At 41.3% G+C, this 26,461-nt stretch overlaps 1 protein-coding gene across 3 annotated transcripts in view; it reads right to left on the reverse strand.

Annotated features, from left to right (window-relative positions):
• MTMR4 (myotubularin related protein 4) overlaps positions 1-26,461 on the reverse strand; it is a 74,053-nt gene that overhangs the window by 21,521 nt on the left and 26,071 nt on the right. Inside the window, exons 1-5 of one of the 3 annotated variants that reach the window (XM_018561246.1) lie at positions 25,680-25,908; positions 21,583-21,669; positions 2,983-3,099; positions 1,988-2,070; positions 764-930 (exon numbers count right to left, since the gene is read on the reverse strand). In XM_018561246.1, the coding sequence (XP_018416748.1) occupies positions 764-930; positions 1,988-2,070; positions 2,983-3,099; positions 21,583-21,669; positions 25,680-25,727 (502 nt within the window). In that variant the 5' untranslated portion in view covers positions 25,728-25,908. Of the gene's footprint in view, positions 1-763; positions 931-1,987; positions 2,071-2,982; positions 3,100-21,582; positions 21,670-25,046; positions 25,120-25,679; positions 25,909-26,461 lie in introns of those variants that run through there. The other 2 variants (XM_018561244.1, XM_018561245.1) reach the window with 2 other exon arrangements.

A 26,461-nucleotide genomic window follows, 5' to 3' on the forward strand; every position in this document is an offset into this window, starting at 1 on the left:
CTCTCTCTCTTATAATGCAGGGCTATGGGCCATGCATTCGATGTGATGGCGTAATTGGAACCTCCGACCACCAGAGTGGAGGGAGGAAAAGGATGTGGGTGTAGGTCTTGGAACTGGTGGGAGCGAGGAGCAAGTAAGTAAAAGTCCTTTACAAAAGGTCCCCTAGACAAAAACAAGCAGTTAACGCTTGCAGTGCAGAGGTAACCCCAATGCAAGGGGATTTTTTTTTTTTTTTTTTTTTTTTTTTTGTTGATTAATACAGTAAGGTATTCATTAAAAACAGCATCATTAAATCAATCTAATATAAAGAACCTGACATGTAAATTCCCAGAACCTAGGCCTGACACAAGGGGGCACTAGCAGCCAATAAGGCTTGGCTGCATGCACATGTGCCAACATTGAACATGCTGACCGGAGGTGAAAGTAGAGGGCTTGTGTGGATTGGCTTTTGATTATGTCACAGGTGCTTGTATCCCCAAGCAATTCTATGACACACCAAAGCAGCTTAAAAGCAGTCAGCTGCAACTGTCAATGAATTCTGAATGATCTCAGAAGTGTATCAAACGTTTGTGAAAAGCAATCCCATCAACACAGCTCATTGACACAGGCCTGTAACTGAGTGATCACTGCGCTGCTGCTCCTCTGTTGTCCACTCCACAGGCTGTACAGCTATTTTGGTAGGGTCTGAGCGCCTTGCTGTGGTGTCTGGCAGAGGGGGCTGCCTCAAGATCTTCCACTGATAAAATAGACAGCAATTTCTTACCTGGACGACAGAGGTGGATATGATGCTCCTCCTCATCAGTGCAGATCCCCTGGCACCATGCATGATAGGCGAATGCAAACAGATCTTCTTGCTTGGTGGGACGCACAGTAGCTCTGCTCAGCCGCTTCAACCACTCTTGGCACTGCTTAAATGTGGAAAAGTGGCATCTGCAAATCAAACAGGGAAACATTTTAGTTCAGCATAGCCAAGGAATAAAAGGCTTTGATGGAAAATTCAACTTAACAGCATTTACCAAAAAGGGGAAAAAAAAAATCAATTTTGAGTTGACAGAACTATTACGAAAATCAGCTGTTTCGATTAAAAGCTGAATAAAATTTGTGTGAACATAGAAGACATAAATGAAATGTGAGTGCTCCGTAATTAAATAAATTGCAGAGGCAGCTGAATTAATAGTGGAATGGAGAAGAATTCCTTACCAGAGGCTAGAACATTATTTGTACCTGAACTCGGCTTCATGCTTCAGTAGTAACGTGCAAAGTGAGCCATCAAATTAAACTGACTACTCGACCGAGGAGCTAAAATATTCTTGTTGTCCTCTGCGGGCCAAGAAAAGGCGCAATGTAGAATCACTATAGATTTTAAGCTTAACTTTTAAAGTGACACTACACTCAGGAGTTCAACCTCAAAAATGCATTAAAGTACCCTAACTATTAACAAAAATGTATCTTATTTGTGTATCACTCGGCTGTAGATCCTTAAATCATCTCTGAATTGGTGCCGACACAGTCCTTCCATCTGGAGGGTGGCTACTTTTGTTCTTCATAGTCCCTATGTGTGTTGTAAAGTAGTCATCGCTCCAAGCTCACTCCAGTCATGGACTATAATCCTAAACACAAATGAGTAAACTAAACGTGAGATTGTAGTCCATCACGGGAGCGAGTTTGGAGCAGTGACTACTTTCCAACACACACAGGGACCATGGAGAACAAAAGTAGCCACCCTCCAGAAGGAAGGACAGTGTCAGCACCAATTCAGAGATGATTTGAGGAACTACAGCCGAGTGATACACAAATAAGATATATTTATGTTAATAGGTACGTGAATGTATTTTTAAGATTCAACTCCTGAGTTTAATGTCACTCTAAGTTTACCAACATTTAAAAAAGGGTTTTTGGAAGGTGACACAATTATGAAAAATTTATAAATACACATACATATTTTTTAAAAACAATTATATACACACACAATTTTAAGCAGATATACCTCACTACTTTGGAGTCTTTGCAAATAATTTGTAGCTGGAACATGTCACGGCTCTCCACAGCTTCAATCATTCTTAAAGGCACCTGCAAAGACAACACCAAAATGTCTCAAAAATGTGAAATTCAGTAATCAGAAGCACAAAATATGGAAGTATGAACAAAAAGGACACTCCTATTTCTAACTGTACTGCGTGTAGCCTTTAAACTGTCACCTGCACATTCAGAGGAAAGTGAGCGTCCCGGATAGTCCACCCACACCATGGGATGCTTGGAGATCCACGCTCCCTCGCTGCTTTCTTGAAATCCTCACTCCATAATTCTAACAGAGTGGGGCTTCGGGTAAAGGGGACACATTTTCATCCCGATGCAAACAAACAAACATCCCGATGCAGACAATCAGGACTCCTACACCAGAGCTTACACATGGTGGACTGTGAAGAGGCAATGAGGATATATGGGTGGGCGAGTATACTTTACTAGGGATGGGATTCTATTAGGCAAAGATGTCACTTTGCCCAAAATAGGCAAGTGGCTGCCCCTGTTTAAGTAGCAGAAACAACCACTCCCTGCCAACCCCCCCAATCTCATTAGTAAAGTGTAGGCAGTCTGCTGATTGGGAAGCTGGTTTAACCTCTTGCAGTCCGCCCGTAGTAAAAAAACGGACGGACGGCACTGCTGCATCTGGGTACTGGGTGTTTCACTATTTTAAAGTTGGATTTCTCCTGTTATGTAGAAATGTAAACATATGGTTTATCAGGATATGGAAAGCAAGGATACTGTTTTATTTTACTATGGGAAATTTTAAAACCAAGATGGTTTACAACAAATACATGAAAAAACATTACACTACCAGATTGCTGCCCAGAAATCTAGACTCAGGGGTCACAAATATACGGAAAAACTGTTGCTAATACTTTGGGAACTGAGAATCAGCCTGAAGTATTTCTAATTGTAGCTCTATTTTGCTTGATAAATGTCAGTATTGTGTGTGCTTACGTTAATGACCGAATCTTTGAACTTGATGTGCAGTCTGTAGTTGGAAATCGCTATGACAGCATCATTTGCACTCCCTAAATACTCCACACTCTCTCCTGGCAGCACTTGGAATGGTACCTGCAAGACATTAAAAAAAAGAGAAAATGATCTCACCAGGGAACATAATTACATCCAAATGAAAATAATTTAGGCTGATTAATAATGCACAACCCCTTCTGCACACTTTAATTTAAGGAGTTGTCTGACTGTGTGCTCATTAGCATGAACCATATAACTTCCCCATGCCTCCATTCAGCGACAGATGTTAAATCTATTATCTCTGAACAAACAGCCCATTTATATCAAACACCGATGCATTGCTAACCCTACAAAATATTTTTAGATGTAAGCATTTAATTTGATAAGTATATCATTGTGACCTTAATGTGTTTTATCCTATAGCGGTCAGTGCAATATTAACAAAATACAAACAGTAACAGGAATAACCTTTTTAGAAATAGTCTGTTAGGATTATTATAAATGATATAAACATATTGCCTTACCCTTTTCACTAAGCCACACCTCCTCCAATTTACAGTCCGATACCAGAACCTCTGGGGCTAACAGACACACGGGCAATCGACTTAAAGGAGGGGGTGAGGTTAAACATTGGCTATTTAAATAGCTTGATCTTGGAATTCTGGGGCTCCACAGGGACGATTACCAAAACTACCACTAGTACTTCTAGCCACCACAAGGTGCCTCTGCTTCAGCAATACTGTCAACTTAGCAAGTCTAAAGGATCTGACAGTTTAGTTTTAAAGTGACACTAAACTCATGTTAATCCTTAAAATGCATTCAACTATTAACAAAAAATGTCTCTTATTTGTGTATCACTCGGCTGTAGATCCTCAAATCATCTCTGAATTTGTGCAGACACTGTCCTTCCTTCTGGAGGGCGGCTACTTATGTTCCCCCATGGTCCCTGTGTGTGTTGTAAAGTAGCCACAGCTCCAAGATTGCTCCCGTGATGAACTACAATTTCCTGTTTCATTTGCCAATTTGTATTGACATTGTAGTCCATCACAGGAGTGAGCTTGGAGTGGTGGCTACTGGCTACTATAACACACACAGGGACCATGGGGAACAAGAGTAGCCCCCCTCCAGAAGGAAGGACAGTGTCCGCACCAATTCAGAGATGATTTGAGGATCTACAGCTGAGTGATACACAAATAAGATGCATTTTTTGTTAATAGTTAAAAGGTACTTGTATGCATTTTAAGGTTTGACTCCTGAGTTTAGTGTCACTTTAATATTTTGGAGTGTGAAAAGGAAGTTTAGGGAACTATGGTCATTAACACCGTTAAATAGTCAAACCCAAAGAGTTTTAACTTTCTTTCTAAAAATGGAAAATCCTTTTTGGCTCGTGTTGCACATTAGGCACATTGAATGAACTTCAATATTTATTCAATGCTCAATGGAATCACTGGCTAGGTCAATGTTATGCTGTAGCAGAAACAGAACTAAATCTAAAATGTAACCCAAAAGATACAACTCAGGGACTTCACGTCACTCGGTATAAAAATGCCGGATGTTACAGGAAATGTTCCCGTGTCTTGAGACCTATCATTGTTCCAGCTCGTACAGTCATGGGAACGGAAAGTAATCAGTTGTGTTTTATAACACATTGGGAATACAGAAGCTCTTACAAAGTGCTGGATGAGGGTTATGGAAAAAGAACAATTTCATTATACTTTGCTAAGGAAATTATTATTATCTGTCTTCCGGCGTCATTGAAGAAACCAAAAAGCGGACATTGTAAGAAAGAAAGCAAAACAAACAAAACACGCCACACACATTACACCAACTGTGAATAAAACACAAATTCCGCCCCTTCCTAGGACATGTTACATGCTAGTATGAGCCGTCACAGTTCCTGTGCCCCCTCACCTCATTAAGAGGTATGTGTAAATGTGATTTTCAAGCTGTCTACCTTTCAAGCTGAACTCCAGGCAAAGATCCAACAACACTGCTGAAATACACACATGTAAACTATTTAAGTGTCATAAGAATTCTTAATTTTGCTCAGCTGGTGGTGTGGTATTAGACACGCCTGCCAGTAGGTGCAGTCAGGTTCTGTACAGCTTGGTCTAGAACCCACCCCAAACTATGAATGGACAATAAAGGAGGAGCACACTAACGAGATATTTACGCTTCTCCTGTCGGGAAGTGTTAATTTTTAGACAGACATCACTTTGCATTGTAATATCAAAATAGAATTGTGATTATTTTGGTCTAGGGTCTAAAATAAGAAAAGATTAAATAAAAAAAAATTATGTTAGAAAACATTTATTCTTACCCATATTTTTTTGTTAAAAACATAAAAGTCGGGGTTACGTCACCGACACCAAACATGTCAAGCCTTTAAAAAAAAAAAAAGGGCCCATAGGCGACGATTAAAACGCTTTTACTGCTCATTAGTTTAGTGCGATCAGTGATTAATGTCTCTGAAATTATTGCTCACACTCGGACGTTTGCGGCGATATGTAACATGTGCATGTGGGGGGCGGGGACTAAAAAAAATGTTATTGTTTTTATGCTTTAATTTTAGTATTATTTTTTTTTTTTTACACACAACTTTATTGCCATTACATGGGGGGCTAAGAAGCCCCCTATGTGATAGCCAATTTACATGACAGGTCCTCTTTAGGGAGACATCAGGGGTCTGCAAGACCACTGTCACCTAGGGACCCCCAGAGAAGTTGAGATCTGCTTTATCAGCTTCTGTAGCTGGAGAGTGACACTAAATGCAGGAAGTGATGTAATATACATCACTTCCTGCATTCCGGGACTGAGGGGAGATCAAAAGGTAGTTAGTTTACTGAACTCCCTTTGATCTCCTGTCACAGAGCCGTGCCGGTCCCGGCCGCATCGGATCTCGGGACCAGCAATGGCAGTGACAGCTGCTAATACAAGCGATCGAGCGTCTGTGTAATTACAACGGCCGGGAAGCAGCTCGTCGGGCTCCACTGTCCTCTCATCAGACGAGTGGATTTTTCAAGCCATTTTCAAGAACATACATACATACATACATACATACATACATACATACATACATACATACAAATCACAACTCCCACAAGCTTTGAGTGTACCAGAGGATGATGCTGCCCAGTGAGAGAATGATAAGCAGGAATTACTGTTTTTTTGGGGAGCTCTGCACAAGGACCATTTACTTGCCAGAGAGGATTTTGTCATGTTCGTGTTGGACATGCTAGGGATTCTTGGCAGTGGACAAGTAATAAATCTTTCTGCAGCCAGTTTAAAACCAAAACAGCAGTGTGGACTCTGTAAGCTGCATATAGAACCCCATCTTCACCCACATTTGAGGCTGTCTACCCCAAATGGAGGAGAGGCTTCTCACAAAACACACACACACAATAGCATGCCCATGTTGAGGACAGCAGGGATTAGGATGAGCTGTGAATGGTTTTTAAATTGTTTCAATGTTCTCCATGGATTAATGAGGAAAAGCAGTCGGCCCACCAACCTTACAGTAATAGAATTGTACTATGGGATAGGACTCTATGCGGGATAGATCCAGGATAGACCGCATCTATCACTCACTACTTACAGTAATAAAACTAATTGGAGAACAGCAGCAAAACTTGTATTGCTTTATTCATTATCTGACCAGTAAACAAGAGGGACACTGGGGACGGGGGACACCTCTTCTATTCTTTAGAAGCAGCTGGGGAACAGGAGATGGAAGGAAGAAGCAGGAGATGTTATTGTGGCTAGCCCAGGATAAAGACAAAAGGCAGCAGGGAATAGAATGGTTGCTGAAATGGACGGAGGAAGAAAACAGGCGAGATAGAGTTTTCACAAGGTGAGCAAAGGCTATACAGGTGAAACTCGAATAATTAGAATATCGTGCAAAGTTCATTTATTTCACTAATGCAAGTTAAAAGGTGAAACTAATATATGAGATAGACTCATTACATGCAAAGCAAGATAATTCAAGCCGTGATGTCATAATTGTGATGATTATGGCTTACAGCTCATGAAAACCCCAACCTCAAAAAAGTAGATTATTACATGCATTCAATAAAACAAGGATTGTACATAGAACAATATCGGACCCCTGAAAAGTACAAGCATGCATATGTACTCAGTACTTGATTTGGGCCCCTTTTGCAGCACTTACTGCAATTACTTTTGCACGATATTCTAATTATTCGAGTTTCACCTGTAGGTCTGTAGTCATTTCTCTTCAACATTAGATCTGAGGGGTGGAAAATGAGCGATGTCGGAGCCTGGTCAGGAAAAAATCTGCTGTGTTTGGAAACAGCATACACAATCTCTAAGGAAACATATCTAGAAGAAGACCACCCAGAACCTTATTTTCTATTAGCTGCAGGACATCATGTGTATGTGCTGGCATTTATGCCTTTTAAAAAGCTAAGCAATGACAAAACACCAAACTATACAAAAACACTTCTTTTTTCCTCAGTGTAAAAGACGGATCTTTGCTGTACAGGAATGATTTCCCGTGTTTGTGAATAGGTTGTTGTACAAGTCTGTGCAAGTGATCCTCCTGTAAATGTAGGCTAGGTGTGTTTGTTATATAACAAATTTACACAACAGGACGTAAAGAGGTCTTTATATTTCTAACAGGCATATCCATACAAACATGGCAATGCACGCTTTGAAAAGCTGACAGAACATCAGTAGCATGGAGATGTACAGACCCCGCTTTGTCTTCTTATGCTGGCCACATCCCGGCAGATGACAAAAGACAAAGAAAAAAGGACAAAAAAAGAAGACAAAAAAAAAAAAAGGACACCTGCAAATAACTGTTTAAATATAAATGTTTATAACAACGGTTTGTATAAATCTTTATAGAAACAGAGGTTTATTCTCATGACCTTGAACAGTATTTTATTGGACTTTTTATTGTTTTTCACTCAGTCCAGATCATATTATAAGCAGTTTAAAAGAGACTGTGTAAGCATAATACAGAAACACTCTCAGCCAAGCTCATTTCCAACCCTCTGTCTCTTACTACTATAAGATACAAAAATCACCTTCCCCCAATAGTGGTTTTAGGATCTGATCCTGGTATTGCTTCCATCACTTGGCCACAGCAGCAGAGACGAAGCATAGTAATGATACCGATTAGATTCGGTGTAGCCAAAACGACAACCTCATCAGCAGTTGCTGGCAGTGCCCGTTACCCGGGGGTTAGCAGGAGGGTGTGGTTCCCAAGAAAGTTCTCGGCAACCTGGGCGCTCTAACCGGAAAGGGGGCTGACAACACAGAATTTTTGTGGAGTGGCTGGTGTCAGCCATGCCTAGTTTTATTTTACTAAACTATTAAAGCCCTCCTAGCCTATTATCCACAACATAGGAACCATTCTGTAGTCCCAAGATAAGAACTAGGAGAGCGAATTCCTTACCTTGAGGTGTCGAAAGACATAAGACACACAACAGCGCTGAATTTCTGACCTGATCAACAGGTTTTTTTTGCACTTACTGAACAATTTAATTGGTATAATAAACAGAACAAAACAGGAGTTTATTGTTGGTGGTCTGGAGACAGAACTGGGTGATGATGCAACCAGCAGTGATATCTAATCAGGAAGGGAAATTTGCATCTCTTACTCAGGAATGTAAAGCTGCCCATACACTTCAAGTTGTTATCATTCAGCTCTGTGGGAAGAATTTTTTGATTTTTATTCTTTTAATGCTTAAAAAGCTACTTTTTTCAAAAGGAGCTGGTCAGAAAAATCTCAGCCAAACAGTGACAGCAGCCATGTTTGGGTATTCTGCCAACACACCCTGCTGTCAGAATACACTTCTGAGGAAGGCGGGTTGGTTGGTGCTATTGGTGTGGATGGGGGAATCAAGAAAGGAATCCTATTCATTTCTATGGCCCCTGCCTGAGTGTTTTTTCGCAAGCCGCAAAACACCTGTTGCTGGAAAAAGTACATGAGCTAATTTTTGGCAAATTACAGTGTTTTCATCCCATAGACCTCAATGGGAAACTTTGTGTGACAAAACGAGCAACAAAACTCAGGTGTGAAGAGGGGCCATAGAAATGAATGGGATTCCTTGTATTGAGAGTTTAGTCACGCTTGGCTTTGAGCAACAAAACGTATAGCTGTGAACGGAGACTTGGAGAGAAAACGCGATTCCCCCATCCACACCAACAGCGTAAATACCTGTATACAGACAGCAGGGTGTCGCGGTCACAATACCCAAAACATGGCTGCAGTCACTGTTTGGCTGAGATTCTTCTGACTGGCTCCTTTTGAAGAAAAAAAAAAAAAAAGTTGATTCAAAAGCCCAACTTTTGTCGAACATTTGAGGGGGATCCAAGGGGGCCAGCTTTAGGGGCAAGATAGTATTTTCTTCTCACCAGGTCACACACATTTAGCTTACAAAGAAAAGGCCCACAAAAAGGTCCGCCTGCATTTTGCAAGTTTTTCTAGAATCAGATTTTATGGCAACCTGTTCATTCCGAGTCGGTCTTTCTTTCAATGAACTTTAGAAAATGCAGTTCAAGGCAAGTAGAAAAGCCTTTTTAGATTTTCTCTTCACACCTAGTATATTGCAGGTGGCCCCCCTTTAAAAAAAACGGCACCGCAAAGCTTCTAATTCACTCCCTAATCTCTCGCCTCGACTAGTGCAACTCCCTCCTTGTTGGCCTAACTCTACACAGGCTATCCCCCCTTCAGGTCTAGCATGAACGCTGCTGCCAGACTCATCCACCTTACCAACCGCTCATTGTCCTCCACCCCTCTGCCAATCCCTCCACTGGTTCCCACTTGCCCAACAAATAAAATTAAAAATACTAACAACTGCATACAAAGCCTTCTACAACTCTGACCCCGACTACATCTCTAACCTCACCTCAAAATATCACCCAAACCTCTCTGCTCCTTCCAATACTGCCTACTCTCCAGCCCCCTTGTCACCTACTCCCATGCTCACCTCCAGGATTTCTCCAGTGTCTCTCCCATCCTCTGGAACTTCCTATCCCAAGCTATCTGCTTAACTCCTACTCCACCTTTAGGGGATCCTGGAAAACCAATTTCTTCAGGGAAGCCTATGCCACCTCAATATAAGAAACCCCTTTTACTTCTTGCACTAACTCAATCTACACAATTTTTGGCTTTTGCATCATTTGCTCTTCCTACTAGATTGTAAGCTCTCCCTCTATTTTGTAAAGCATTGCGCAAGCGGTTGGCACTGTATAAATCCTGTATAAATGGTAATAATGTTGATAACAGTATTTTCAACATGAACCCCCATCACTTTGACGGACACAAAGCAGAAACATCTCCTCTCAATCTAACAGTCCAATTTGAGCTTTGAAAACCACCAACTGATCTTATTCCATCACAGAATGCCTTACAAGGCTTTGTATTTCAGAGGTTTCACTTGGTTTGGAACAAATGTAAACTACAACAGTAACAGGCCATACCATTATAGTTGGCAATTATTCCACAAATGTACAAGCACAGCAGAATACACTATGGTCTATGAATAATTAATAATTGGCCAAGATCAAAAATAAACTCTTGGCTGGGCACAAGTTGGAAGCACTCATGTACATTAGACACATTACACTTCAAAAACATAAATTCTGAAATGCGTCCTGCTATAAAAAGCTCTCAAACCCTTATAAAATCACAATGCAGCCATAGCAGCAACGTATGCCATGTTCTGTATAACCGGTCTCTGCTGCCAGTCTTCTCAGGTTCTAAAAGATCTGAAACTCTTACATATATGGACATTACATAGTTATCCACAACAGGAATCAAGTCCACTTTGACCTTTTGGTACAAGTTGTTCTTTAAGAAGTGGCCCCCAATCCCCTGAGGGCAGACCACCCAATCTAGTTCTTTCCTCTAGTGATCTTCATTGTGCCGCTCGGTCTTAAATCACACAGCCTTTTGTCCCAAAATATTCTCACCAGTTCATCTTCACTCTGCGCATACATGCAGCAACCCCAAATGGGGAGAACCGTACACCACAAGCAGGGTGCCACAGTCAAGATCACGGAATGGGGACAGAGTTAAAAGTGATAGTAAAGTCAAAAGATTTGTAAGCTTGTTCAAATGCCGATTAAATCACTTAAAATGGATGTTGCTCCTTTATGTTTAAAAAGTTTTTGTTTCCTGCAGAATCAGCTTGTCTCCGGTAATGTTTTCGGATGACCCCTTTCCCTTGCAGGTTCTTATAGTCACCCCTGTGTGTGCTAGTAAGCTGCGTCTCCACAAACACAGAATGGCAAAACTACTCCCCTCCCCCAAGCTAGTAGATGGACAGCTGCTGGAGAATGCTCTGCCCTTATACTGGACAGGAAATTCAGGGAACCAGAGCTGAGAGAGTTGGAGCTGTTAGAAACATGATTACTGTAAGGGCTTGGGAAAAAAACGTGTAAAATAGTTTGCCGAGCAATGGAGAATTGCTTGATCTGGATGCGTTACTGAAAAAAAAACTTGTTTAATACTACTTTACGTATTGACCAGGAAAGGTGCATTTAGGGAACATGCAATTAAAAAAAAGGACAACTTTCCCTTCAAGTACAGTCGTCCTTTAAAACAAAAACACCAGAAAGAATAAGCAGATCTGGTGGAAATAAGCAAAATGTTTCTGTTACACTTCTCTCCATTTAATGACCTACTTTAAAAACGTTGCTCTTCCTGTTCTCGCTTGTTGACCAGTATACTTCTGGTCTTTGTGTTGCTCTGCAGTGTTCAGGGAAGTCAAAGACTCCCTATGGCTTTCCATTAAAATGAGTGGCACAGGAACCCAAAACATCCACACAGTTCAAGTACATAGGAAGATTCAAATTTAAAGGGGCATATTTTAGCAAGGATACTACGGAGGTATCTTACAAATTACAAGAAACATTTTACAAAGGAGACTAGAGGTTGTCAACTGTAACACAGAAATTGAAAATGAAAAGAGTTAAAGTGTTATAAAACCCTCCATGGAAAAAAAAGAAAGAAATTGTAGCAGCATACTTGACATCATTGTTTCCAGTCCCCTTTTTTGTACAGTCTTTGCAGCATAATGTGGCTTTCAAAGTCTGATGTGTGGAGTTCCTGCATATATGGTGACTCCTTTACCTTGCAGAGTCTCCCTGAAGCTAGTCTGATGTGCGAATGGGACTGCTTGGTGCCCTGTTAGGTGGACACAAGTGTATTACGGGCAGCATACCTTACATCAGTGCTACTGGTGCTGTGCTCAGGGGATGCATGTGCACTACGGGCAGCGCTCTGGTGCTGTTTGGCAGCACAAACATAGAATAATGGGAAATGTAACATCGGAAGATCTTGGTCATGGTCCGATAACCAACCTGAAGTTTGGGTAAACAGGAGAAAATAACATCTAAGAAAGTAAAACTGGGGTGCAATAAAGCAAAATACTAGCCGTTAGTTGGGTAAAGCTTAATGTAAATGACAAATGTTACACAGAGGGTTCAATTCTATTTTGTCATTTAGCCCACTCCAAATTGACTCCAAATTGACTTAACATTATGAAGCTTCCTTTTTTTGGTAGTTACTATTGGGGTGAATGTTAATATAATCAGCCGATTTTGAAAGGGCAAGCCTACATTGGAGGACACCTAAACTAGAACAAATTGTATAGCACTATTGCCTGGGGAGCCAAATGTTCAGTCTTTAGCTGTGAAGAATACCTAATGAGGACAGAACTGTGACCTAAAGTGTACATCACTAGGTCCTCATCGGCTCCTTCTTAGTCACAAGGATACACCGACGTTTCAGAGCTTTAGATCGGCAACAACATCAGGCAGCAGTTACAATTGTAACAAAAGCCACAACTTTTTCAATAGTGTAGCCACTCAATCAGCTACAAACCCAGTCCCATAAAGAAAGTACCACCCCTAATTATCAAGGAAAAAATAAACAACATACATTGCCTAAATATATCAAAGTTGGAGGGAATAAAATTATATATATATATATTTTTTTTTTTTTTTTCTTTTCACATCCATGCAGATCAGCAAAAATCAAACCTAGAAGCTTCAGCAGTTCTTCCATGCCAATAATAGGACAAGCAGATAAATGTTCCAGTTGCCTGGCAACCCTAAACGTCCGCACCCCACCATGGGGTGGGCATGCAACCAAATGCTGGGGGGGAACTAAATACAACAATGTAACAAATAGGAGGGTGAAAAAACCCCAGAAGAAAATAAGAATAACAAATCCAAGAATATAAGCAGAGACTGTGGCATGGAAAGGAAAACGCTCCATTACACAACAGTTCAAACAATGATACATACAAAGCATATCAATGAGTACCAGAACCCATCATCAAGGAAATAAAGAAAGGGTGGTCCCGAGTTCATAAAAGCATATCAACACCAGAGGTAACACCCTCCTAAGCCAAGAGGCAGCAAGTGTCCTGGTAACATTAAATCCAGTAATATTTAATCTGAATGTCAAACATTTGAGCTGTCTTGAGCCCTGCATAACTATGTTCAATGCATGGATATAAAAGGCTTCTCTTACGCAATAAGAACTGTGTTTTTACCTCCCCTATGTGACCTTGGAACATGTTCTATCACCCCGGACCTCTTAGCTCATCGACTTAATGAGATTTGACACCGTATATAGTAACTGGCTTGTAAGAATCAGTGTCTCTAGTGTGTTGAACTGCACTTAAAACTAGGCCTTTGTTTTTGGAGCTGTTTTTTTTAAAAGGTCCAATGATGCTCCCTATATAAAACCAGGGATCAAGGACAATGTAAAAGTTATTACACAAAAGTCAGTTTCAAAAGTATGAAAACAAAAACAAACCAAAAGCATTTTGTAAGATTATTCACTGTGCGAGTGGAAAAACCCACAATGAGAGAATTAGTTTAAGTTGCAAATGCAACACCTGTAATCCCCAACTTTACGAGTAGCTCAGTGTCAGTTGAGCATATTTGTACTGGATCTGCCTGGGCCAGGAATGATCTGATGGTCCTGCCAGTCTTAAGATGCTCATACACCTACAATTATCTGCAGATTTTCTATGGTCAGATGGAAAAAGTGCAACAGATTCCTCCATCTACACTTAACTGTGTGGATGGAGTAATCTCCACCTGGGCCAATCTGTTGCACTTTTTCCATCTGACCACAGAAAATCTGCAGATAATTGTAAGGTGTATGGGCACCGTCATAAAAAGAGCCCCGATTCACTTGTGGATGGAGTGTCCAATCAGCCCACAAAATCTTATGAAGAGCATGGAAAACCGCAATCCTGACGCTTGATTGAAAATGTATATGAAAAGAATCGATTCTATTCTGGGTTTATATCTGGGACCAAATGTATTTTTTTTTATCTCACGTGCTCACAGTAGAGCTAGCTTTAAAACCTATTCCAGGTAGCCCGTGTCTGAATTTCTCGTCCTTTGTTTTATTTTGCAATCACTGCTTCCAGAACATTATTCTAAAAATGCAAACTGTCAATGAAGAGTTTCATGTATGCGCAAAAACCACATGCTTTGTAATACGAGCATGAGACAACTCAAGACTGAAGACAATTCCTGTAAAGAGAGAGAGTGTTAATGAAGTCAACAAACTCACATACTTGGAACAAAGTCCCAACCCAAATCATAAATATATCATCTGTGACTTTTACAGCTGCCCACGCAGTTTGAATGCAGTTGAGAGAAAGATCCACTTCTCTTCGGGGCAACCAATAAAAAGTTTAGCAAATGAAGGTGTTGCTGCACTGGCCACCGTCCTCTTCGTAGATTATGCATTTGAATGAAAAGTTGTTATTCTCCAGAATCAGTTCAAGGCCGGTTAGAACAAATTCAATTGCCAAATTTGGGAGACCTTGGATTAAAGAGTGTTTATACACTTCCATCTCATGTTTAGATGGATAAAGATGTGATGTCCATCTTTGCAAATATAAAATCCCTGTACTAGGAGTACAAATTGTGTTTATTGAAGAAAGAAAATCCTGGATATCCTTGGTATAAGCAGGAAGCTCCGTGACATATGGTTGTAACTAATTAATCAGATGCGTCATTAAATCACATCCAGACATAACTGGTCTGCATTTAAGTTCACTAGTCCCTTAGTGAATCTTGGGAAGAATGTAAAATCACTGGACATCCGGGGTTGTCCATGTATAAAGATTTGCAAATGTCATCTCTGAACCTAAGCCCATTCTACTGACTCATATCAATGACACCTCTTAACTGAGATGGTATGGTTGTCTTTGGGTCCTGCACCATTGTTACACACAAGAGTGCTACAATAGTCCAAAACAGTGAAGCAGAACAATGGCTCCACTCAACGGTCAGATTGATTATCAAATTGCGGTAATTCCTTAATGATTCAAGGGTTCGTTGTTCACTTTCTGTAAGATTCATATAAGGTTTTCATCTGACCCAACATCTGTATGTAGCTAGCTATCAATACTTTTAAGCTGCCCAGTGGCTTACATTCTCTTTTCACTTGAAATTGTCCCATCTAGTCAGAGGAAGACACTTTCTTATCCATAAAGAATTATTTTATTTTCAATGGGCGTTCAAGCTTGAACGGAGCCACTTCAAATTGAACGGCATTAAACCTTGCTGCAGTTGTTTTTCTTCAGTAACGGTTGAGGCAAAAGGTTTATGACTGGGGTTTCTTACATCCTTTCCCTTCGTATATATGGTATTGGGGGGAGGATTTTTCCTTTTTGCGACCCCACCTGGGTCATTTACAATGCTTCCGAAGGGAAAACGGGAATCATGTTTGGAGGTTAGTTTACAAGGAGTTTGACTGTACTGGGTCACTGTCAGACGACAGGTTCTCAGTCTGTCTTATTATTAGGTGGAAGATCTTTGATGTCCTCAACTTGATTGTCCTCAAAGACTTTCTCTTACTGCTCGAACGGTAAATTGGTGTGAGCCAATGATAAACTGTACCCCCCTGATAATCAGCAAACACCCGTTTGAATTTTTTCCTCTTGATCGGTTTCTGTGAATCTGTTTATCTATTGACTTCTATATCAATGTTCCATAATTCTTGTACAATGGTTTCCTCTTCTGGTGGTTTCTATTCCTCTACTGACGTTATTTCTGAATTAATCTGACAAAGTGACAGTTTCACTTCTTTAAATCACAATCGACAGATTTGAGCGAATTTTGTGCTGAAACCTCACACTATTTTCTTTTGCAATCACAATTATGGCGTCTAACTGTTGGTTGTTTCCTTATACAGAATTATCTGGGAATTTCTTATTCTGTAGTATTTGGAATGTGTTTGATCACGAAGCTTAAGGTCCACCTTCCTTTTTTAATAGTCTTTTATAGTTCGCCTATTACCCAAATCTTTAAAACAACAAAACACACCGTTAGCAATGACAATCTACAAACACATACTTCTACCGGTAGATCACTGCAGGCTTTGCATATCTTATTTCTCTTTTCTTCCCCCGTCTTCTGACAGTGGCTATGTTAACTAAGTCACCATTTACTTCCTTGAACTCTGGCACATGTAACTAGACATGCGACTAGGACATGTGACCGTGCACATCATCTCAGGGTAGGAAAATGCCTTCCCTGAGATCTCATGAGATTACAGATGAGATTTCCCAGCAATGTTCTGCTGATGTAACCTTCACAGGATGCAACACTTTGGCACATTACATCATTTGTGCCAGAAGTGGACCAGGAAGTAGATAAATTCTATTTGTAAATGAAAAACATGTTTAACTAATGCATGCAAGATGATTTTAAATCAGCATGCAGAGCAATATGCTGATGTGATTTTTTAATAAAAGGGGGTAAAGGTCCACTTCAAGCTTTAAAACCTAGATCCTAAGAAGTGTCATCACCAAAGGTTTTTGATGTGTCTGCAGGGAAGAATATATTTCTCAATCTCCTCAGCAGTGTAGATGCATTCTGCTCTATGTTCCTCATTGTGACACACTTGTAAGATTTGGCGTTACCAAAAAGGAATTAGGCTATGTACCAAAAACAGAACAGGAGTCTTAGCACATCAGTGTAACCGGCAATTAAACAAGAATAAGAAATCTGGTGTACTCAAAATGGTGTTTGACGTTATCCTCCGAGTGCTTTAGTGACATGCCAATATGCAAAGTCATAAGTAAGAGTGTTTAACACTAGCACATCATTCACTCCATCAGGCCACATTGATAAATAACAAAATCCAGTACTCTTTAAATAGCACAATCAGCTACAAATCCAGAACATATGGCCTATCCCAATATATTATTAATCAATTAAGACCCGTAAAGGAAATATGGTTGTAAAAAAGAGAAAGTTTGGTTTACAGCGACCATCCCCTACATCCCCACATATCCAAAACATTTCTTAATGCTCTTCCCCACATATTATTTAAGTTGGGACACATACTGTAGAAAATTGACACAAAAACACATATACAAACAAGGAAAAATGACAAAAAAAAAACTAGTTCTAACCATTTTCTGTTATTAAAAAAACAAAACAAAAACACCACAACATAATAAAATGATGCAATAAACAAATACAACAAAATAATGCTAGTCCATTTTCTGGTGAAGCTTCTACTGCATGGGAGCAAAGTGTTTTCTTCCTGGTTCCATTATGGAATGCTAAAAAGGGAAGTAACTAATCAGGCTCTAATTTTTTTCGTTAAAAAAAAGGACACTAAACTCAGGAGTTAAATCTTGAAAATGTATTCTAGTACCTCAAAGATTAACAAAAATGTATCTTATATGTGCATCACTCGGCTGCAGATCCACAAATCATCTCTGAATTGGTGCGGACACTGTCCTTCCTTCTGGAGCGTGGCTACTTTTGTTCCCCATGGTCCCTGTGTGTGTTGTAAAGTAGCCACCACTCCAAGCTCACTCCCGGGATGGAATATGATCTCCATACAAATTAGTAAACTAAACATGAGATTGTAGTCCATCATGAGAGCAAGCTTGGAGCGGTGGTTACTTTACAACACACACAGTGACCATGGGGAACTAAAGTAGCCATGCTCCAGAAGGAAGGACAGTGATACAAAATAAGATACAGTTTGTTCAAATAAGTGTTTATTGAAAAGATGCTCAACAAAACTACACAGTACTCAAAAAGGAGAACTATGAGGCGAGTGAATTTCACTCACCTCATAGTTCTAGCCGACCTGTGACAATGAGACTGTCACAGGTCGGCTCAGTAGATCGGGAGGTGAGCGAACACATACCGGCGTTCGCTCACCTCTCGATCCTGTCACGGCTCTCTGCCGTGACAGGGGAGGGGCTGGATTCCCCCCTCCCCGATCCGCCAGCGCTGACTGGCGGAACGGACGCGGTAGTGGGCGGGTACAGCTGGCTCTGCCTTTAGATAGGCAGAGCCAGCTGTCAGTCACGCAGCTGGGCGGATCCCGAGCTACAGCTCGCGGTATACTGAGCCTAGAGTGACGGGAGGACGCTAGTTTGTGTCCTCCCGTTACCCTAAGGAGAACTATGGGGAAAAGACTTAACCCCATAGTTCTCCTTTAAGATACATTTTTGTTGAATAGTTAAGGTACTTAATTACATTAAGATTTAACTTAGCGACATTAAAGCATAACATTTTTTCCCTCCCCCCAAAGTTAATGTCAGCACTCACCTTAAAATGATGTCTCTTAATCCGGACATCTTATTTCCTGTCGTTTATCTGTCCCTCTAGCGCTGTTGCGGGTCTCCGATGCAGCGCTGACTTCTCTGTGCTTGCCGATACTTCCTGTCCCTTGATGTCTGCATGCAGGTGCACGCGTCCATATACTTACCTTGCGTCTCCCCTCGTCTCCCGGCCAAAATCTGAACTGCGCATGCGCCCGCCCCAAGATGCTTTGCGGTTGCCTGAGAATTTTCACATTTTCAGACGGGAGCGCACGGTGAAGACACAGGTAAGTATTAACACGTTTGAAAGGGATTTAAAAAAAAAAAAAAAGTTTTTGCATTGCAGTAGATATACGCAAAAAAAAAAACTGAGGGTTTAATAACCCTATAATTTTAACAAGAGTTTAGTGTCACTTTAAGCCCTTTGTCACACAGTGTTGTAGCGCTTCTTGTGCTCAAAAAAAAATAAAAAAATTAAGCCCCCCTAAAGTCCCATTTATTTCTATGGCCATGTTAACATCTGAGCGCATTATCACTTGTAGCAAAGAAGGTACATGGGCTTCTTTTTGGCAGATTCTGTGCTACTTGGTTTTATAGACTTCAATGGAAATGCACGTTTGCTGCGTTTTGGCACTTTTTTTGCATGTTTTTGCGCGCATAAAACGCACTTGTCCATTAACATCTATGTTCCACACTCTGCTCATTAAACCATGTGAATATGTACGCGAATGCAAAAAAACGAGCTAAACAAAAATGAGCTGAAAAATTGCATATTTCATGTCACTCAAGTGTGAATGCAGGCCAAGGGTTTCTCATGCCTCCGAGTTTCATTTTTTTTCCCTTTTAATTAATATGAGCCAAGTTAAGATGCAATAGCGCTTGGAGTTCCCCTTAAGTCAAAATGCAAAAGTGCTTAGCAGTGTTCTTTAATGCAAACCCGTTACACACATAGGTGATGTAAACAGAAAATATCCTGAAATATACATACATGGAGGCTACCTTGTACAGAAAGTTGTATGTCAAAGCAATCACTAGATCTAGAGATACAGGTAACTGAAGCTATATGCAAATCTTGACTATTCCTGTAAAACTACAGCTACTCTTCTGGCATTCACAGTCTTCCTAATAGTCATTAACGTGATTGTCACCATGATGGCTCGGGAGAGAGGCATGCAGGACCAAGCTCAGACTTCACCTCCTATATCATTTGCATCCACTGGCATGTATAGACATGCGGTAGTAACTAAAGGCAACCTCTAATTTTGTATTTCTTCCTCATATGCTCAGGTTAAATGTCCAGGGTTTCTGCCACCTTTACTCAAGTCAAGCTCCAATAACAACAAAAAGACATTAAAACCCATTCACTGCTCCACAATGATCCCAAATGTCCAGAGGTTATGCAATACTTTGCTGGCTTTAATGCAGGCTAGTTAACCTGCTGGCTTATCAAGAAGATTGAAAAGAAATAGATAATAGCAGCTGGTGGTATAAATAACCGAACAGTGTCCCACAATAAATCACTTCTCAAACTTTCTATCAAAAGTCCAAAGGCCTTCTTTACTTACAGCAACACTGGAGCCAACTCAGCTGTTTAGTGGCTTCTAAAATGGAGAGTTAGCTCTCTTAAGGTGCCAATGCCAATACTCCTTACAATTATCTGCAGATTTTCTGTGGTCAGATGGAAAAGGTGCAACAGATTCCTCCATCTACACTTTACTGTGTGGATGGAGTCATCTTCACCTGGGTCAAGCTTTAGTATCTTGTTAATCTGCCCCGCTAGCTCCCAAAATACCTGAACAGTCCGATTGGATGCAGGCATTGTTCAGATGTTTGAGAGCCAGTGGGGCCGACTAGCAAGATACTGAAGCTTGGCTCTTATGGAGCGAAATACCCATCGCCAGACGCCCGGGACATGCAGTTTCAGGCGCCGGACGAGTAGTTTCTTTTTGTACATTCAGCCCTGCTCCTGACAACCAGAGCTGAATGTACAGTGGGAGACCCTCCTGCTCGTTTAATACAAGGGATCTAATTAGATCCCTTGTATTAAAATCGAGCGGCGGCAGCGATCGTGTCCCCCCCGCCGTGGTTTTTGGGGTCCCCCCGCGACGATAGAGCCCCTTGAGCAGACGAAGAAGGTCATTCTTAGTCTGCTCTGTGTGATTACATCTTCGTAGACAAAGCCCTAGGCCCACCATGATAGGAAAATCTGTGGGTTTTATCTTAAAATCGTCACACTGAAAAAAAATCCTGTAAGCATAGGCAGGGTTAAATATTCAGTAAGGTCATATTAATGATCCACTATACAGTCATATTAATGATCCACTATACAGTCATATTTACACAAGGCCTGAAGCAGCATTATACCGAGCAGTGCACAAAACTACTGGAACATGGCTATAGCACCACCGTTCTGCCTCTGTCTGGGTCATCTGGTGTGAAAGTAGCATTCTTATCTTCTTAAGAACTAATAATGAATGAGCCCCCGTTGAGATTTTATAGAGTATGCTAAACAAGTAACTCCAACCAACAAATGAATCCAATCATTGCATTTTAACGCTACCTTAATCTGAGTTCTGTACAACTTACTGATCCCTCAGGGCACACACAGGCCACCTTACGGGCTTATAACATTGAGTGCACTTCCTGAAAGATGATGTGTTGCTTCCTCTTTCTTTGATTCCCGAATCTCTAGTCACATTTAAGTTTTCAAGGCAGGGATGAAAATAATTAATGGTCTGTGCAAAACATCTTAGCATGGGCTTCATGAAACTAAAAATGGGCATGTATTGCCAGAAATCAGTCTACTGTGTATAACTGGCGCCTCTCTTATGAAAAAAAAGTGTGCTGTCTGCTAAAAAGTATGTGCCAACCACTGGACTAGATACTAATGAGAACGATAGTCAAGTCAGGTCATTAAATTCTTGAACAGTTGCCCCTGCCAGACTGTATACATTTGCAAGAGTTAGAACTACATCTTCACATTCCAGAAATGTCAGAGCTGTACCTGCAACTTATCCTCCTCCTTCACCAGTTCCCTGGGCGGGAACAGATCCTTGGCTTGTATGTATTCCAGGCTGGGAGGCTCTTCACCCTGATGAAAAACAAACATGGAATAAAATGTTTGCCTGAAAGACAGAGGACCTAATGTTACTTCAATATACCCCAAATATACAAGATCTGTAATTTAACATTCGGCTATCAAGCTAATGTAAAACTAAAAGTCCCGCATGCCATGTAGCCCAGCAAGAAGACTGCTGTGGAAAAAGGAAAGATCCAGGGCATCTATAGTGGTTGCGCAGAAACGATTAACCAAATAACGACTGCTCTGTGCAATTTTAGTTATCCTTTGCAGAAGTCTCCATATATGCCCTTTAGGCTAGATTAACACAAGGTACTCCATGCTCCTTTATTCCTCATCTGGTTTGTGTGTACTGTCTTTTTTTCCCAGGCGTTAAATCTAAAAAATAAAATAAAAACAAAGTACTTTAACTATTAACAATACTGGACCTTATTTGTGTATCACTCGGCTGTAGATCCTCAAATCATCTCAATTGGTGCCGACGCTGTCCTTCCTTCTGGAGGGTGGCTACTTTTGTTCCCCATTCAAGACTGCAGATTTCTTTATAAATTCCTCCCTCTGCTGCTCTAAAATAGCCCTACAACAATATAAACCTGCCCATGACCACTTCCTAACTGAGTGAATTTTGAGAGAAGATGTGACTATCTACAGTGGTAAATCTGTTGGAGACCTTGGTAAAACCCTTCCTAGACCTACACTAACAGAATGGAGGAGAGAAAGAAGGTGGCCAAGCTCATATGCTCCATTTACTCTTTTTTCTTAAGAGGTCAAAACTTTCATTTAGCAATATAATCCAACCCATCTTGCTTGCTATGTTTTCATCTGCAGCTAGTAGCTTTGTCATCAGTTACAGTGAGACTCAAAAGCAAGGTTAAACCTTAAAGCGAACCTTTACCCTTATCTTTAAAATAACAACAAACACCTTTAGAAATGTTTGTTTGTAGCTTGTCATTACTAAACACATACTTCTAGATAATTTCCGGCTTTGTATACCTAGTTTTCTTCCCCAGTCTTCTGACAGTGGCCATGTTTACTAAGAACAGGTTATGATAGCTCTCTTTACTTTCTGGGACTCTGGCAAATGTGACTAGACATGTGACCATGCACATCATCTCAGTGGAGGAAAATGCCTTTCCCTGAGATTACAGAGGAGATTTCCCAGCGATGTTCTGCTGATGACAAGGCAATCCCAGTGTGCATTGCTTAGACAAACTGAAGTATTTTGCACTTTCAAAAGCAGGAAGTGAATGCTCTGCAAGTGTATGTTTTTCACTATAACAGCATTTTACACCTGACATGTCTATGTTATTAATCATCATACAAAGAGGGATGCATTGGTAGAATTAGATTTTTGACTGTAAAAGGTCTGCTTTAAAAATGCATTCAAGTACCTTAACTATTAACAAAAATGTATCTCATTTGTGAATCACTCGGCTGTAGATCCTCAAATCATCTCTCAATTGGTGCGGACACAGTCCTTCCTCCTGGAGGGTGACTACTTTTGTTCCCCATGCTCCCTGGGTGTGATGCAAAGTAGTCACCCCTCCAAGCTCACTCCACAATGTCAGCACCAATTCAGAGATGATTGGAGGATCTACAGCCGAGTGATACACAAATAAGATACATTTTTGTTAAAAGGAGAACTATGACAACATTTTTAAGATTAACTCCCGAGTTTGAAGTCACTTCAAGCGTATGGCCATCTTTGAGAGTGGAGTGCATTTCTACAATCCATATACCCATTGCACTCCTGACCGCTTATCCATAATAAGAACGGTTGGGTGCATCGGCAGTCGACGGATGGCTACCGTCCAGTAATACAAAAAAGTATTGACACCGGAACGCCAAGGTAGAAGTAAGTCTATTTATTGACGCACGTGCAAAACATGCTTATTGCGACGTTTCAGGGTCACGCAGGATCCCCTTCATCTGATTAAGGGGATCCTGCGTGACCCCAAAATGTCGCAATGAGCATGTTTTGCACGTGCGTCAATAGACGTACTTCTACCTTTGAAGTGCGGTTAGCCATACTTTTTTGGAGCGCATTTCTGGTGCACCAAGAAGTATATTTTGCAACTTGCATGGTTTTAAAAAGATAAAACCTGGGTGCAAGCATTGCAGAGATGTACGTCCCATTTTTTTTTTTTTTGTCCTGACATACACCAAGTCATGCTTATAACACATGCTATTCTCTAGCTCCTACGTAACCATAGAAGCAATAAACACAGATTCCCTGTTTATATTCCCCTTAAAAGCGGAGCTAAAGTCTGCTGCGCATTTTGAAATCTTGATTGATCGGCTCAGGATAATATAACCTCTGCCCAGGTACATGGCACCCAAAATTGTACACGGAGCTGCGCATGCGTGGCTCAGTGTCCAGTCTGAATAAACTGCCTAGCAGGCAAGCAAGAATCATTTATTGCAGAATAGACATGCAGAGTCTCTTCTGCAATAAAAGCCTACCAGCTCGCAATTTTTATTTTGCACGCTTTAACCACAGGGATCTATAATAGAATAGTATTATGCACACACAGGAGACAGCATGTGTTACAAGCCTGAGGTCAGGCAGTTGGCAGAGCAGCAACCTTCATCCTTCTGGTCACTTTTTAATTCCCAGGAACTACAGTCCTCCTCAGACAAAACAGCTACAAATAAATAAGAAGCCAAAATGTAAATATTTCAGATCTATGCACTAGCATTCATCATCACTGGAAGACTGAACATACAGATTCTTGCATAGTTGTAGCAGTGACTGGTTCTCTTCAGGCCTCATTCACATGGGGCGCTTTGCCCTGTACAGCATAAAGGGCCATTTTTTATGCACCCAGAGCTGTATGAAGAAGCTTGTGGCAGCTCATGTAACTATGAAAGCATAAGTGCAGTGTGCCCTCATACACCCCACAGACGGTGTACGGCCGCAGCCATAGACCAGGTGGGTCCAGGTCTATGCGCGGCTGTCAAAATTGCTACAGAAAAGCAGCATGAGGACACACAGCTCCTGTGTCTCCATAGACTTGCATGAGCTGCCCGCATGATTCCTCCTGCAGCTACGGGCACACTGAATGGGGCAAAATGCCCATGTGAATGAGGCCTATAAACGTCAAACAATGGAATATATTTTAAGCTATTCATCTTTGAGTCAGTTTTTAGGAAACCATAACAATTCACTTCCCTGTTGATATAGGAAAGTAATATAAGTGTGTACATTAAGATAAGTTGTAAGAGAATAGACATTGCATGCGTGGTGCCCTTGCAGCAGCGTCATTCCCATCCGGTCTACATCTAAATAGTCCCCTGTGCCAAGTGATGATGTACTTGGAAGACAGAGATAGCCCTCTGTCATTGGGCCTAGCCAGGTAGGACCTCTGCACCATTAAAATGATACGTACTTTCTTCAGCTCAATCATGCACGGCCAGAACACAATATCCCTGGGAATGGATATGCGAGAAGCAGCTCACAGGTTTCCCTAAAGACATAAACGCCGTTCTGTCCATCCACCACCTACGACCACTCCCACGGCGCTCTATATAATGAATGTGTCCTGTGACTAATGAACCGAGATCATTAATATGTGCCACATACTGCTGTACGAAGAGCAGGGCATCCCAGGGAGAGCAAAGCACAGGGATATCCACAGCATACAATTATCATTCACATCTACAGCCAGGGTTTCCCCGGCAAGGGAGTGGTGAGCAAGGATTTTCCACAACTGCTCACTCTGTACAACACAAAGAAGCAGCCTGGCATGCAAGTGCCAACCGGCAAGATTCTTCAGTCACTTGACAAGACATTTAGACATGATTAAGCATTTCTGCTCCCGGTTCCCATAAAAGAGAGCGCAGTTATCTCACAAAACAAGTGCGATCGGAGAGCTTGCCCTTTATGACCCAAAGTCAGATGATTGCATTGACGGGTTAGAAGGTCTCCCATCACCCTAGCAACCCATCCCCCAGGCATAGGAGCAATCCCTGATCTTTTCCATGCCCACCCTGCCATCTCTTTAAAACCTTGGGAGACTCACAAAGCAGCTGAGCACGGAGCAGTGAGAGCGCGGCGAGGGCTCAGTCATGCTGACAGGGGCCGCAGGGACCGGCCGCAGCTCTCGCACAAGGGCTGGGCCGGTGTAACCATCGCGTCGCCTCTTCTGCTTCTGCACCCAGAGCCAGCTCACTGCAGCCCCTCCATCGTACAGGAAAGGAAAAAAAAAAAGAAAGGGAGGAGGTGGAGGGAGGAGCAGGTGGCTCAGCTGTCTGTGCTGCCTCCTCCTCTGGCATGGAGTCAGACATATACACACCCCCTCCCATCTGCCGGAGAAGCAGGCCTGCACAAGAACACTAACGTGATCAGTTCAAATGGACCGAAATGAGGGCAAAAACAAAAAACACAACTGACAGGAATGTGCTACACCTGGATCCTGTCACCGCCTAAGCACATTCAATACTGACTGCCAGCAAACATGCAATAATATCATCCAGGAGAACATTCTCATTTCATGGAACCAAAGTTAGGTTCGCATTTACTTTATACAGCCAAAATATCCGAAAAGGAATACTGGACCCTTTATGCTCATTCTGTGGTGTAGGCAGATTCAGTTGTGTGCACAGCTCACAACTGAATCTGCCTAACCTAGTTAAATAAGGTCACACAAAAGATATAAATACACACACATATATACATATCTATCTATCTATCTATCTATCTATCTATCTATCGGATTAAAATGTATTTCCACTACTGCAGTTACACCACTATAAGTTTGTTTTTATTCACACAACATAAAACAATAATATTATTAATAATAAT

This window comes from Nanorana parkeri, unplaced genomic scaffold (genome assembly GCF_000935625.1).
Source record: "Nanorana parkeri isolate BGI_ZX_2015 unplaced genomic scaffold, ASM93562v1 scaffold509, whole genome shotgun sequence".
NCBI classification, from domain to species: domain Eukaryota; kingdom Metazoa; phylum Chordata; class Amphibia; order Anura; family Dicroglossidae; genus Nanorana; species Nanorana parkeri.